The 15,232-nt window shown below is 53.1% G+C and overlaps 1 protein-coding gene across 1 annotated transcript in view; it reads right to left on the bottom strand.

Annotated features, from left to right (window-relative positions):
- SULF2 (sulfatase 2) overlaps positions 1-15,232 on the bottom strand; it is a 99,030-nt gene that overhangs the window by 55,000 nt on the left and 28,798 nt on the right. The window contains exon 3 of the mRNA XM_054573630.1: positions 2,098-2,337. Coding sequence (XP_054429605.1) covers positions 2,098-2,337 — 240 coding nt within the window. The remainder of the gene's footprint in view (positions 1-2,097; positions 2,338-15,232) is intronic.

Below are 15,232 nucleotides of genomic sequence, written 5' to 3'. Positions count from 1 at the left end.
TACACAGTTCTTGTTAGTGACTAGAAGCATACCAGTTCAAAGTAAAAACATTTTTCAGGATCCTCAGTTCTGAAAGTCAGGTTGGAATGGGGTTCCTTGTTTCTAGGGGCATTTTGAATATAACAGAAAATTCTCAGTGACATTTCTACAAAAAACAAGTGTTCTATGTATAGACATTTACATTTGACATTATGTTCCTAGTCTTCATTGAGGGTATGGTAATTAAGCACGGGCTGATGGAAGCAGTTCTCTGGGGAAACAGCTTTTCGGTGATTTGTGTAAATTTACAGATAAGTTTGGAAAATCAGTTTTGAAGCGTATTCCTGAGAGACGGTTCCTTTTTTTGCACCAGCTGTATGATTCCGACACACTGCGCTTTGGCTCCCACCAAAACTCCCTAGATATTGCAGGATACGTGTTTCCTTCCAATTTGACGGATGCAATGCCCATCCCTTTGAATCCCCATAGTCTTGTTTCCATTTTGATGAAGCCACAAGCACCTCATTTTATGACTCTGGGCAAATCTCTTTTCTGGGTTGCCAATGTCACGGCGTCAGCTGAGGGGGTTGATGAGAACACTTTCAGGGTCCTTACGGTTCTGTGGCATCCAAAGGGAATGGTTTCTACACGGCCCTTTTGGCCAGAGGTTGGAAAAGGGGCTCTGTGAGCCACGCTCAGCCCTCAGACATGTTTTGCTTGGCCCACAGTTCACACTGAGTTTTGCCAACATTTTAAAAATCAGCCGATTTCAGCAAAAAGTTCAGAGGAGAAATATCTGAAGGTTGGCAACCCTTAGCACAAACGGCTCTAATTACCATTGACTTAATGTCATTGATAGGTCCTGCAACTTTAAGGGAAATAACGTATAATGAAACCAATTTTACTATAGGCTAATTGATATAAGCAAGCGTTAAGTTCCTATGGCATCTAACCAACATAACCATGAAATGACATTGAACAAAATGATGTTTTTCGAGGACCTGCTGTATCTGGATTCGAGGGGCAGATGCCCCTTTCAATCGGTGTCCTCAGGCCACCCTCTCCCTCCATCCTGCCTGTTGTATCTGCACCCAGGTCCCTGCACCCACCTGCGTGGTGGTCCTTGGTGAGCTGTGACAGGCGGCCCTCTGCAGAGACCCAGGACCAACAGAGACCTGTGCTGGGGATCGAGGGCTTCCCAGCGCTCCCTGCAGGGCCCGCTTTTGGGCGATGCTGGTGGCGGACTGAGTCGGGAAGACGGCTCCCCTCACCGGCTGGCTCCCTCCCTCTGCTCACGCCACTCCCTGTAACTGAGGGAAGCCGCCCAGCCTCCAGCTGCCAACGGGGCTGAGCGAGGCATCGGTCCTTTCCTCGTGTCACTCGGACCCAGAAAAGTACCTGGTCCCTGGGACGCGCTGCCTGGAGCTGCAACACCCACGCCGCAACCCGTGATGTCGCAACTGCCTCAGCTCCTTAGCCCAGGCGGGAGGGACTTACTTATTTTTAATTAAAGCAAACCAAATTAACTGAGTTTGGAGGATTGTGCAGTGGGGTCAGAGGTGAGTGACTGTAACTGTGCCCTTGCTTCAGGCAACCAGCCTCAGAGGTGAGTCTTCAGAACCCACTCCAAGGTGAACAGACCTTGCTCACTCTTACCCAGGATGCAACGCTGGGGAGTGTGGACAGTCACGTGTGGACAAACAGTCCATCGCCATGTCAACTTCTGGGCCACTCCGCACTGGCCACAAAATCCCCACATTCGCTCCTCTCCATTCTCCACAGCAGTCTAATCACCATTCCCCAGCTCCATGTTCTTCTGGAAACTTCTTCCACACTAATGGTCTCAGGTCAATAAGTCAGTCCCCGATGGCTCTAACATTCACCGAGAACGCAAAGGCATGCACAGGGACTTCTGGCTTCTCTCTGCCCTGCATTTCATATTTTAAGTGGACTCCCTTTTTGATTTTTAACTCAACTTCCTTTGAAAAGGTCACTTTCTATTGCTACTATAGGCAAATCAATCCATATTTTTCTAAAGCATGTAGAAATAAATGCACAACTTTTAAGTTAAAAGAAAGTTGCTTGCGCACTCCCCAAAGTCATGGAGGGTGCCCTCACCTGTCCGGTAGCCGGTGCTGTTGAGGTACACGGCGAAGGTGCGGCTCTCGTGCTGTGCCTGCCAGGAGGGCGAGGAGCAGTTCTCGTTGTTGGTGTAGGTGTTGTGGTTGTGCACGTACTTTCCGGTGAGGATGGAGGACCTCGAGGGGCAGCACATGGGCGTGGTCACGAAGGCGTTGATGAAGTGCGCCCCGCCCTGCTCCATGATGCGCCGGGTCTTGTTCATCACCTGCATGGAACCTGCAACCAGAGCTGGAGGTGAGAGGCTGGCCCGCAGATGCCACGTTGTGCGCCCGGATAGGGCATGAAACAGTTAGGAACCAGCAGCTGCTGAGTGGCTCTCAACAGGGTGGCACCCTCATTCCTGGGGAGGGCAATACATTTAGGAAACCTCCTGGGACAGAAGGCAGGGCACTACTGGTGTTTGCGGGTGGCGGCCAGCAAGGCACCGTGGGATGGACCTTCACCATGAGGGAGCATCCTGGGTCCCCAGTCGCACTGGGCATATGTGGGGTGCAGGTAACAACCTGTTCATAAGTAATGTGAGCCTAGAATGGAACTGTTTTTATAAACAGAAGATTTTTTTTTTGCAGAATATTAATATATACAAACACACACACACACATTATATATATACATGAAGCAACCATTATGTAAACCAAGGGAAGATTACACTTTGCTTTGTTTGGAACCTTCCCAAGAAGTGTTCCCTCTTCTTGAAATCTGGTCACGCCCATCCCCTGGCCCCCTTCCGCTGGGACTACTTCTCAGCTGACACGCTCCGCGTCAGCCGTGAGCCACGCTCGCCCCTCTGTCCCCGTGCCCCTCTGGCCTGGAGCCCCTTTCCCGCCTGCCCCCAGTTCTAACCCGTCATTCGGTTCGCGCCTCTTCTGGTTCTGGGGTCACTCTGGTCTCTGATATCCTAGAGCTCTTGTTCCACGTGCAGCGTGTGTTATTAGGGCTTAATTACATACCGCCGGGCACAGTGGTTTCCTTCACACCGAGCCTTGTTTCTCCAGGAAGCTGCCGCAGAGTAAGGCGTGGAGGAAGGAGAGGAAACGACGTGCGTGGAAGCCCCGCTGCGGGCAGGCGCTTTCACACACCCTGCCCTGTGCTCGGCCTCACCGCCCCTGTGCTGCGTGACAGACGGCAGGTGCTCAACCGGTGTGTGAAGAGTGGATGCGTCATTGAACGCTATGGCTGGGACCCAAATGAGTGGTAATGGAAATAGTGGAATTTCTCTTCCTTCTACAGCCATCCTCAGTTCCCTTGCTTTCCCCTGCAGTTCTGAGGGTCTGTAGCGGGGAGTGATGGCCCACCCTCTGAAGGTATGTCCGTGTTCCAGGCCCTGACACCTGTGAATGTGACCTAATTTGGAAAAAGGGTCTTTGTGAATACACTTGAGGGTCCTGAGGTGAGATTGTTCTGGATTACCCGGGTGGGCCCTAAATCCAATGAAAGTGCCCTTATAAGAGGAGTCACACAGACAGAGAGAGGACGGCCGTGGGAAGACGGAGGCAGAGACCAGAGGGACACAGCTACAAGCCAAGGAATGTCTGGATTCTGGGCGGCTGGAAGCGCAGGGAAGGATTCTCCCCTGGAGCCTTCAGAGGAACCAAAGCCCTGCCGACACCCTCTTCTTGCACTTCTGTCTCCAGAACTGAGAGAGAGTAAATTTCTGTTGTTTTAAGCCAACCCTTTGTGGCAATTTGTTAGGAGGGCCACCGGAAAGCAATATAGCATCTACCAGGCATCGGAGGGTCTTGCTGGGGGGCTGCAGATCCCAATCACAGGAACCCTCTGGAGACCTGAAAACACCCACCAGACCCTCAGCGCTGTCCCTAATGCCTAAGAATGAAGAGGAGAGTTATACAGCTCTTCATCCCATCCTTCTGCCAAATGCACAAGGAAACAGAGATGGAGCTTCCTGAAGCAAACACAGATCCTGTCTCTTCATGCTTGAAACCATCCAATAGCTCCCCACGGCACTCACAAGAAACACTGAATTTCTTCCCGTGGCCCAGAAGGTTCTTCGGGACCTGCCCCCTTCTGTCACCCCTCTTCCAGTGTTTCTGTGACCTTATCTCTTCTGCGCCCCCTTGCTCACCTGGCTTACACCGGCCTTCTCATTGTTTCTCAAATGCTCCAAGCTCATCGCTGCTTGCCTGGCTGCTTGCCAGGACCTTTGCACTTCCTAGCGCCTCTGCTGGGACTCTTTCTGAGATTTCACTTTGGCTGGCTCGTTCCATTACTCAGATCTCAACTCGGAGGTCACCTCCTCAGCAAGGTCACCATCTGAAGGAAGCCCCACCCTGCTTACTTCCTATCACACCAGTGTACACGTCTCCTTAGTATTTATCTCCTTCTGAAAGTCTTTTTTACTGGTTTGCTTGTTTGTGATCTGCCTCCCCTTCTGGTTTGAGAGTTCTAGGTGGTTGGGTGCTGTCTACCTCCCCAGCCCCAGGAACACAGAATCGATACTTTGTGGAAACTCACCGAGGGACTGAAGAAAACAGAGCAAAGCCTATCAAGCCCAGCGGAGAGGGGGTTTATAGGGGACACCCTCCTGGAGCCTGGTGTGTTTCCTGAGCCTCTTGGACAGGGCTGTGCCCAGTGGGTAGAGGGAAGAACAGGCTTTGTGTCTGAACAGGAATCGTCAGACCCTGGAACTGCGTGAACTTTTGTATCAAGGTCACATGCTGTCACGAGAAGTCCCCAAGGGCCCCAGCTTCTCGCCGGTGTGAGGTCTCCCTCTGGAGGGCATGTGGGGAGGGGCTCCCCACAGCCAGCAGGTGCTAACTCGCTGGAACCTGATGGAGCGAGGCCTGGTCTCGGGGTCCCTGTGTCGGTCTGGCAGAGCCCAGGGACGTCATCAGCCTCAGGCCGCTGCTGGGGCCCGGGCCCCTCGGGATCCCAGGTGGCCTTCTGCTGGCCAGCCAGTTCCTTCCACCTTCAATTTTTACTACAAACCAAGTTATCAAGATCAAAGTCATGCCCTTGAGGCCCCCAAGCTTGAACACCGGCCACGTTCCCACCTTGTTGCCTGAGCAGCGCCCTCTGCCATGGGTACTCCCACCTGGCCACCTCCAGGTTAGTGACCAAATGTCCGACATCCCAGCAACACCGTCCCTGGCCCTGCGCTGACCGCACCCTCCCCCCCAGCCCTCCTCACCCCCTTTCCTGCCTCCCTTCTCCCCACGTCAGTTACTGCCCTTGGGCCCCGAAGTCACTTTGTTCACTGTCATATTCCCAAGCCTAGGACAATGCCCAGCAGCACATGGTGGGGACTTAACAGAGATCTGCTAAAATAACCAAAAAATTATCTTACTCTCTGGGTTTCCATATAACTCAGGAGCCCAAGCTGGTTTGTGTCCATGGACATACGTGTATGGGTATTTTATGCAGTAGATCTTTTTTTTTTATCAGATTTGTTGTTCCACTTGTGCATTCATTGGTTGCATTCAGTCTTATGTATGCTCTGACAGGAGATGGTACCCGCAACCATAGCGGTGGGGCCGCGCTCCAACCCACCGAGAAAACCGGCCACGGCACCACATTATTTTAAATACAGAGCCTGGCTCGTGGTTGGGGCTCCATACTGACGGCTTGAGAACCTCGGGTGCCCAACTATGTGCACATGGACTGCATGGAAGAAGCTTGAGGCCCCCTCATTGGGTCCTAGGGAACACTGGTCTATAGTTAAGACAAGACTTCCACACAGCAAGATGAAAGGTAAACCTTGGCTGTCAGAATATGCAGTAGATTTAAAAAATCTGACTTTAAATAGCAGTAAGCAGACCCTATGCTCTCTAGCTGGCCATACTTCCCAGCACTCCCTATACCCTCACGTTGGCCAACCTCACATATCCACATTACCTGCCTGGTCCCTGAACGCCTTGGTTTCGCAACTCCTCTCCTCCGCACCCTTCATGGCTCCCACTCACCTGAGAATGAAGTCCCTGTGGTCACCCACAGGCCCTGTGGGATCCAGCACCCCCTCCCTGCCCAGGCTCACTCCCCGCCCAGGGCCTCGGCTCATGCCTCTTACCTGGAACTCCTTCCCCCCAGACCCCATGGCCTGGGTCCGCACCCCCCTGCTTGTCTCCCCCGACAAAGTTCTCTTCTCAGCGAGGCCTTCCCTGCCCACCACATCCACAAGTTTCCTCCCCGCGCCCTGCCCGGATATTTCATATCCTCTTTCTTGTTCTACATTTTCAACTCTGACACATAACCTACCACACAAGGCACTTGCACATTTTTACATATTGATCTTGCTTGTCATTCTGCCCCTGGTGTCAGGCACATGAGAGCCGCCATTACTGACTGTGCCTCGCAGCCCTGGCCTGGAACAGTGCCTGGCATACAGTAGGTGCTCAATACATATCTTGTGAAGAAATGAATCGAGGGCAGCTCAGGCAGAACCAGCCCTCTGGCTGCTCTTCACAAGCGATGAAGACAAAGGAGGCAATGAGATCGCTGCTTCTCTGGGTCTGCAGTGACCGCAGAAAGGACAGCACTGGCCGCCCACCCGACCTCCCTGACCTGTCTGACCCCTCTCCTGGAAAGTGGAAAGGCCGCCACCTGGTGCATATTCACCTGCATCAGCTGTGAACCCGAATGCTGTGTTGGCAAAAAGCAAACAGCCTGTAGAACCGGTTCTTATTTTTAACCTGTGCAAAACCAGGGTCTCCTCAAAGTGCTCATAGCTCCATCCCACTCTTTCGGAGGAAGCGTGCGATTGGCTGCCCTTGGCCAGCCATTGCCTGCGCGTGCCTGCTCGCTGCACTCCCCCTGCCCGAATAAGCCCGCTGAAGGAGAGCTGTGTCAATCTCCTGCGAAAGCACAATTTCATGGTGCCGTGAAATGACAGCAGCATCTGTGCATAAGCACCACTAGGTGTTAAGCCTCCCCTTGGGGACAGTAACCTGCTTTATTAAAACCGCCACAGCGACGAGGCTCTGGAAAGCCCCATCTGGAACTTGAAAATGTAAGATCGAACCTCCTTGCCCAGCACAGTCCTAATGCAGACGAACGGCTCTGCTGGGGGCGGGGAATAGCCTGGAAGACGGGGCCACACAGGAATGAAAAGGCTGGCTTTCACTACTTTCAACAAAGACGAGCCAGCCAACCCAAACTCATTTTGTCCAACATAAACCTGGGGACAGGCAGACAAAAACAGACTCAGTTTCTTTCCATGAGCAAACCTTCCTACCTTGCTGGGCCAGGGACGAAGTCGCCCTGACACCTCTCTGTGACTCTAAGGGGCCTGGGACGCCCCACCCTGACCCTGCTGATGGCACTTAAGTTTCGGTGCCCACACCTAGTCACCTGCCGGAACCGTGGCATTTCCCCCATGACACTCATTTGCCCACCCACTTTGTGACTGCTTTTTGGGGGCCTCTCCACCTACTGCCTGTGCTATTATTTACTTGATATTTTGCTATAAGTGACTTAAAAAAAAACCCACCCAACTCTCAACCCAAGCAGCTCTGTGAAATTCTGGATTTGATGAGCTAATGGTATACTTTTGGATGTGTATCAAAATGAGTTCGTAAGCAGTAAATCAGTGTTGGCTGACCTGTCGCCTGAGAGGATTTGTGAATTACCTGGCCATTTTAGGGGACGTTGAGTTAATTTGGTCTTCTTTAGGTCTGGGTCAGAGCAATCGCTACCTATGGGGACCTAGCAGGTGTTGGGGGCTTTCACGGTTCAAAACATGACCTGATTTTTTGCCATTCCTGGGACTTAGGTGGCTCATCTTTCTGCCCTAGGGGCCCGTGTCAGCCGGGAGTGGTGCCCCCTGCACCCCGCCCCCTCCCAGGCGAACTCCTATGGCCCCCGACCTTGATGGCACAGCAGCCCTGGTTCTGATGAGTAAGGAGATGATGCCTTCTGGTGTTTTTTTCCCCCTTGAAATTATATGTAAATAATTAGAGTCTGGGATGTCCTCCTCGGGGAAGCAGTGAGGGTGGGAGATGCAGAAAAAAATAAAACCCAGTGTCTTGACTGAAATCTGTGTCTAAACACAACTGTCTCTCACCTGGACTGTTGCAGAATTCTGACTGCGGAAAAGGCAGGTTAAGCCTTTCGTTCAATGCTCGGCATACGGGAGGCACTTCATGCATGTCGCTTGTAAAGTTTTTAATTACTGTGGCTCCCAATTATAGTGCGACACACGGCTCCCATGCTGAGTGTGCCTCTGGACATAATCTTGTCTGCACATGTGTTGGACTTTTAGGTCCGCTCGAAAGTGTTCAAAAATTGCTGACTTTGTATTTGTAACAGGGAAATTTCACATCAATCCAGCTTTCAGGCTTTGCTTGAAAAAATACAAAGATCTGGCCCCGATGGGCCAACAGGTGAGTTTAAGCAAAGGGTGGCTTTAGAAGGGCCCAGCCCGCTCTCCTTGGTCCCTGCCAGGCCTGCGTCCCTCATTTGCAAAGCCTGCCTGGCTCTGTAGGCGCGGAGTTTGCAATTAGCTGACTCTAGGCCAGCTGAAGAGACCAGCTAAATAAACCCGCCAAGTAACACTTGCTGCGGCCCAGAGGCCCACAAAGAACATGCTTTAAGGAGGAGGAGAGAGGCTGTGGGTCTGGGTAAAGGCGGGAACTGAGCCTTGACCTACACAGGCAGCGGCGCAGGTCCCTGAGCACAGGCCACGGGCGGGAAGGTACCTGTGTCCTGCACTGTCCTGCAGCCACTGGTGTCCACCCGCCAGGCTGGAATTCACGGGCAGCCCTTCCCTGGTCCACCAGTGCCCCTGGAATGCCCACAGCGCCACTGGACCAGCCCGTGAGCTGCCTGCCCACGGGATACCTCTGGAACAGCTGCCACGCCCCAGCAGAAGAGCTCTGTCCCCAGCAGGAGGGTGAGAGAAAGGCCCGGGGAACACACAGCAGCAACCCAAGGCCACATCTGGGCAGACGGTGTCCGCTGCTTCCCCGATGCTCGCTGTCAGCTGTTGGCAGCTTGATGCAGAAGAGCAACACCGGATTCCTGGGACCTGCCTCCCAAACGAGATTCCCTCGCAGTGGTGGCCAAGAGGAAACCGGTCCTGGTTCCTGACTTTCCAAAACAAAGTCGAATGGGATTTGTTTTTAGCTCTGGAAAGCTAAGGCTCAAAAACGGTTCCTAAACCCAAATGAATAAAACAGATGTCGAAGAGGCAGTATTGGAATTTCATTAATGAACATTGGGCTGTCAGATCGTGAAGTTAATTTTTTCTCCTCTGCCTTCTGCTGGCTCTGGTGGCAGGAGCTTCAGGGAGAAAATCCTGTTAAGGTCCTTCTCCACGGAGGGGAGGCGGCACAGGGACCCTGGCCAAGGGCGGGCCAGCAACCATCGGTCATTTCCTCTCTGCGAAGCTGCACCCAGAAATGCCCCCTTCACTCTCAGTTTTCCAGGGCACTTCTCTCAGCAAAAGCTCTTTATTTAACCAGCGTGTTTTGCCCGTTTTTCAGGGTGGGCTACACCGAGCCAGTCACCTAGCCCGTGGCCTGGTGGGTGACGCTGGCAAAGCAGCGTGATGTCTGTCGTAAGCCTGAACACCCGTTCCTCCTCCCCCAGTCTCCCATCTCTGTAAATGCCACCACCATCTGCCCAACAGCTTAGCCAAAAACCTAGGAGTCATCCTTGATTCTCCTTCATCCCCCTCCCACTTGCAATCCATCACCAGCTCTGCCTGCCAGACCTTCACAACAGAGCCTGCTCCATCCACCAACCACCCTGTTCCCTCTGTGGCGTCCCTCTCGTCTCCCGCCCAGAGTGTTGGTCTCCCTGAATCCCCCTCTTGTCCCCGGGCATCCCCTTTCCACCCATAGCCACATGAGCCCCTAAAAACATGAACTGTGGGCACCTGACCTGCTCCGAATATTTGGGTGACTTTCCATTGGCCTTCCCCCTTCTCCCTCTGCCCTCACCTCCAGTGTCCTCCCGCGCCCACCCGGGGTCCTGCTGGCTGTGCTTCCTGCCACATAGCCCTCCCCCTTTTCCTTCTGCTCCTCCCCCAGCTTGCTCGTGAATGGCTCCTTCTGACCGTGCAGTGCCTGCCGCACAAGCATGCCCCCGCTGCTAGAGGTGCTGCCCTTTACTGGGTCCCCTGTTCTTGATTTCTGGGTTGTGCACCGATATCTGTTTCCTCTTCTTCTTGACAGGCCCTGATTTTAACCTTCAATGTGCTAGCTAATGCAATTAGCTGGGAGACTACATTTCTGAGACTCTCTCGTAGTGACATGTGGGAGGGTCCTTGCTGGCTTCCCAGAGCCCCCCTCCACCCAGCTCTCCAGCCCAGGGAGCTGACCTGAAGGAGCTGCACCCATGTGTGAGCTGACTCTCCGGCTTCGGGCTGGGTTTGGTCAATGCGGGGCCTGGTAGGAGATCAGCGAAAGATGAACCAAGGTTGGGGTATGGATCCCTCCATCTCCTTCCCTGTGGTGTCACCAGAGGGTGACAGAGCCTGTTGGGTGGCCCTGTCTCCAGCTCCCAGTCACCATTCGCTCCTCTTGGTCTGCACCGTCACGGCTAGCTGTTTCCCTATACTTGCCTGTACCTTAGCAAAAACCAACAAAAAACACCCTCCTTGAATAACCCAAATTTGGGTATGCTCCCCATTTCTTGCCAAGATGGCGTGGCTAAGTAAATAAGCTCTGTCCATGTTGTGTGTGATGTCTGGGATAAGGTCCTTAAAAGGAGCTAACTTAATGGGAAGGTCCACCCTTTTGCCCTTCTGCTTCTTCCTTCCTATGGCCTGGAATATGGCTGTGAAAGATGGAGCTTCAGCGGTCATTCTGAACCACAAGGAGACCTTGACGATGGGAGCTCTGCAATAAGCATGGGAGAACGAAGGGTAGAGAAGGATTTGGGGTCTCTGATAACCTTGAAGCCACTGTGCCTGCCTTGGACTGCCAACTTCCAAATATGTTTTATGTGGGTGGGAAGCAAAAGTATATCTTGTTTAAGCCACTGCTATTTTATATTTTCTTTTACATGCAGCCAAACTTAATCCCGATATACTTAGCTTCCAGAATTTAAGTGATTTCCCGAGTATTGCTGAATTGAAAAAAAGAGTCTCGCAGGAATGCGCTTGGCAAGGTGAACACCAGGGTGGATACGTCTTCCTGAGATAACCTGCATCTACATGTTTTCCTAACTCTAGTGAGCGGTGGTAGGAATGTCAGGAGTTGATATCCCAGAGAGGCTGAGTTGGAAGTGAGCACCGATCTGGTGTCCGGGATCTGGGCACGCTGTCCCAGGCTTCCAGCCACTTGGCCCTTATAAAACACCCGAGCCTGCAATTTAGAATTGATTTCTGGATGTCAGTCTGCAGCCCAGGGTGTGGTTTCCTTGTGTTCACAGATGGAAGGCAGAGAACAAGTGCCTGGCTGGAAGCCCTCCCAGGCCCTCTCTCAAAAGCCTGGCTCTCCTGCAAGCCGCCCTTCCGGCTGGGGGCCTGCACCATCCAGGATCGCAGGCCTCGCTGAGGATCTAGGGAGGGTCTGGGACGCAGTAAAGCCCAGACAGGCAAACAATCTGCATGCATCTGCCCCCCACCCCTCCAGGCCCATCCAGGCCGGGCTCCGCCCTGCACTCCAGACTCTGATGGCTGGCGGCCCGGACAGCTCCCCCGGCCGCTCACAGGCCTCTGCAGTTCACCGGGTGCCGGCCGCGGCTTTTCCCATCTCCGTAAACGGAAAATCCCTCTTACAGATGTTTGGATCAACATCTTGGAGTTATTCTGGATTCATCTCTCCCACTCCACATCAGATTCATCAGTACATCTCATCAGCTCCTCCCTCTAACCATGTATAGCATCTGACTCCTCCCCACTCTGGTGTGAGCCTCCATCATCTCCTGCCTGGACCATCACAGTAGATGCCTCACCGGGCCCATCTCCCTCCTGGACCATCGCGGTAGACGCCTCACCGGGCCCATCTCCCGCCTGGACCATCGTGGTAGACGCCTCACCGGGCCCATCTCCCTCCTGGACCATCGCGGTAGACGCCTCGCCGGGCCCATCTCCCGCCTGGACCATCGCGGTAGACGCCTCACTGGGCCCATCTCCCGCCTGGACGACCCCAGCAGACACCTCACCAGGGTCCCTGCTCTTATTAACCCCCTTTAGTCTATTCTTTATATGCAATAGCCAGAGGAGTCCTACTGAGACTTAAGTCAGATGATGTTCTCTCTCTGTCCCATGCCCTCTATGGGTGTCCAGCTCACTCAGAAAGCACAGTCCTCTCCCTGGTGCAAAGGCCTGTGCGATCCACCCGCCCAGCACCACTGCCTCCCAGACCTCACTGTCCCCTGCCCCTGCTCACGCTGCTCTGCCGCTTGGGCCTCACGGCTGCTCTGGGAGCCCGCGGGACTGCTTCCGCCTCGGGGCCTTTCTTCTCCTGCCCACATTCACTATCTTATGCACTATAGACTCGACATATACTTTTTATTAACTCTTGCACTAGTATGTAGGCTCCAGAAGAGCAGAGATTTTGCCTATTTTCTTTGTTGCTGGATTGTAGGTGTTCAATCAAGACCTGTGAATGAATGAATCTGGTCCACTCTTTGGGCGCCCTGCTCCAGAGAGAGCCTACTGAGGGTGCCATGGGCATCTTCTGGACCTTACACATCAATCAGTCCTCCTGTTTTCTTCTGGTCCCAGCTCTTGCCTTTTCCTTTAGAGACTCCCCCCCGGCTCCCCTCTCCCAGTCCTTGTGCCGGACTCGTGGGAGGCAGCATCTTGCTGAAATGTCAAAACACTGCTGTGCTCATTGTGCGGGGTTTGGCAGTGACCTTTCCCCACAGGCAATGGATCCTGGGTTTTCATCGACAGTCCTAATTTAGAGGTCCCGTGTAAAATACTATTGAAGTCTCAGAAGGGTAAGTCTAGTTAAAGAGAATTTCAAATAGAACCATAGGCACGAGGATGCTGCAGATCTTCCCTTGCTCCAGGCAAGAATAGGCCTACGTCACCGTGTGTCCCTGAGCCTGCCCAACGCCTGTGGCTCACCGCAGGTTTGGCTGGATTGGGCCACATGTGCAGACCCTGGTAGAGCCCCCAGGTTCACGGGCTCTCTGACCCAAGGACACACGTGAACTTGGCTTCTGCCTGCTTCTTCCTCTCCTACCTACAGGGGAAGAAGGCCAGGCGAGCCCCTGCCAGTCTCCGAGGTCACCCGGACCCAGGCATTTTCCCAATGGCTTTGAACGCGTATTGATAATTATTGACGAATATGCCCTCTTATTGACTAATATGCCCGGGGGCCAGTTCCCCTGTCCATTTGACGCTTCTGGGTGACAACTCAGGGAGGTGTGTCAAATGTAGGCAGGGGAAGGAAAAATAAACCTATGCCCCTCCCCCCACTGCCCTGCAGTTAGGAAACCAGATGTGGTCCCCCCTTCTGGGCTCTGTCCCGCACCAATTCCCCCAACCAGGCCCTAATTAGGATAGACGGCTGTTTTCCGCCCAGGGACTGGAAGAGAGCTTGGAATTATCTTAGGGGCGAAGTCTCCAGCCTCAAGAACCATCGGAACCGCCACATGGATGGGCAGAAAATAGCAGATGATAAATTTTTTAGGACCGCCCTCTGTGTGCCAGTTGTCACAGACTGTGAGATAATGTGCTGGCCTTTCTGGGAACATGCATTATTGATCTGGGTCTGTCTCGTGGTTTATAAAAAGCCTATCTCCCCCCACTCCCCGCCACCTTTCTACCCCTCACCTCCTGAAAGAAGGGCAGTCTCCTTCCAGAGCCAGCTTGTCATTGGAGGGTCTGGCTCGTCAGGGGAAGGGGAGGCAGGCAGGTCCCGATCTGTGCAAGTCAGCGCTGCAGGGAGGGGGCTCCAGGTGCCACGGAACATGAGGGCTCTCAGCTCACCACCCACCACATCCACTTCCCGGGGTTTATCTTTCAGAAACACTTTTTATCTTGGCGTGTGCAAAGATGCGTGGATACAGACATTTTGGCGACAGTACTTGTACCACTGAAAACTAACAAACGCACTAACAATCTAGAAACAACAGCCATCCCAGAAGACTGGTTAAGCAGAGCAGTGCTTAAGACCATGGGCTCTGGGTTCAAATCCTATTTAGCCATGTTCTAGCTGTGTGACCTTGGACAAGTACCTTTATTTCTCTGTGTCTCAGTCTCTTCATTTATAAAATGAAGAGAGTGAATCTGTGCATTTTAAGTAAGCCACGATTTTCTGTGCTCCTCTCTCTCCTGGGTCCTCATCACACCCACAGCTCCTTTTCCTACATTTGCATATTCTGTTGGTTTTATTTGCGAGTCACAGATGCAAGCTTAGAATCAGATCTGACATGATTACATCATGTTACTGCAGCAAAAAATGTGCTGTTCCTACAGATGGGTGCTGGATTCCTCACCCTGGGTCAGGCCAGATATTTAGGAGTCACCTTGAAGTCCTCTCTTCCTTAACCCCCACCTCTAAGCCATTCATCATGGTCTCACCCCTTCTGCTCTGGTCCCAGCTTCCGTTGTCACCTGGCCAGTTGCGGCACTGGCTTCCGAATGGGCGTCCCTGTCTCTGCTCTTGTTCTCTGCCATCTAATTTCAACGTAACAGTCAGGGGGATCCTGTTGAAGCCCAAGGTAGGTCATGCTCCCCTCCCCCACCTACACCTGTTTCACTAAGGATAAAACTCAAAACCCTCACCATGCCCACAAGACCCCCCACGACCTGGTCCCAGCTGACTCATGGCCTCTTGTCTCTCCGCTTACACCCCGCCTTCCTCCACTCCTGCTCACAGGCACCGTTTCTGTCTCAACCACCAAGCCCAATTCTAACTCGGGCTCTTTGCCTGTTCTCTCCACCTGGAAGAAGCCCCGAAGCTCCCAGGACAGTGCACTGCACAGTGTAGATGCTTAATGACTATCTGTTGAATGCATGAGTGAGCGTCCAGGGTGCTTGGATTTCCCAGGCATAACTATGATCTGAATAGCTCGAGGGGCCCCACAAGGCAAGACTACAGTGCTCCGAGGTCCAGGTGCTACCTGCACTTGCTTGTGCAAAATTCTGCCAGACACAACCCTTGCTTCCCTATGGCCATGGTCTGTAGACGCCCTGTGGTTATCATGCGACTCATGCTAAACGGTGCCAGGAGATAGGGATCATGTGTGTCAA

The sequence above is a fragment of the Pteronotus mesoamericanus genome, unplaced genomic scaffold, assembly GCF_021234165.1.
Source record: "Pteronotus mesoamericanus isolate MK-2021 breed Mesoamerican mustached bat unplaced genomic scaffold, CSHL_Meso_final contig_25, whole genome shotgun sequence".
Classification (NCBI taxonomy): Eukaryota; Metazoa; Chordata; class Mammalia; order Chiroptera; family Mormoopidae; genus Pteronotus; species Pteronotus mesoamericanus.
This window is presented reverse-complemented; position numbering and strand designations above follow the sequence as displayed.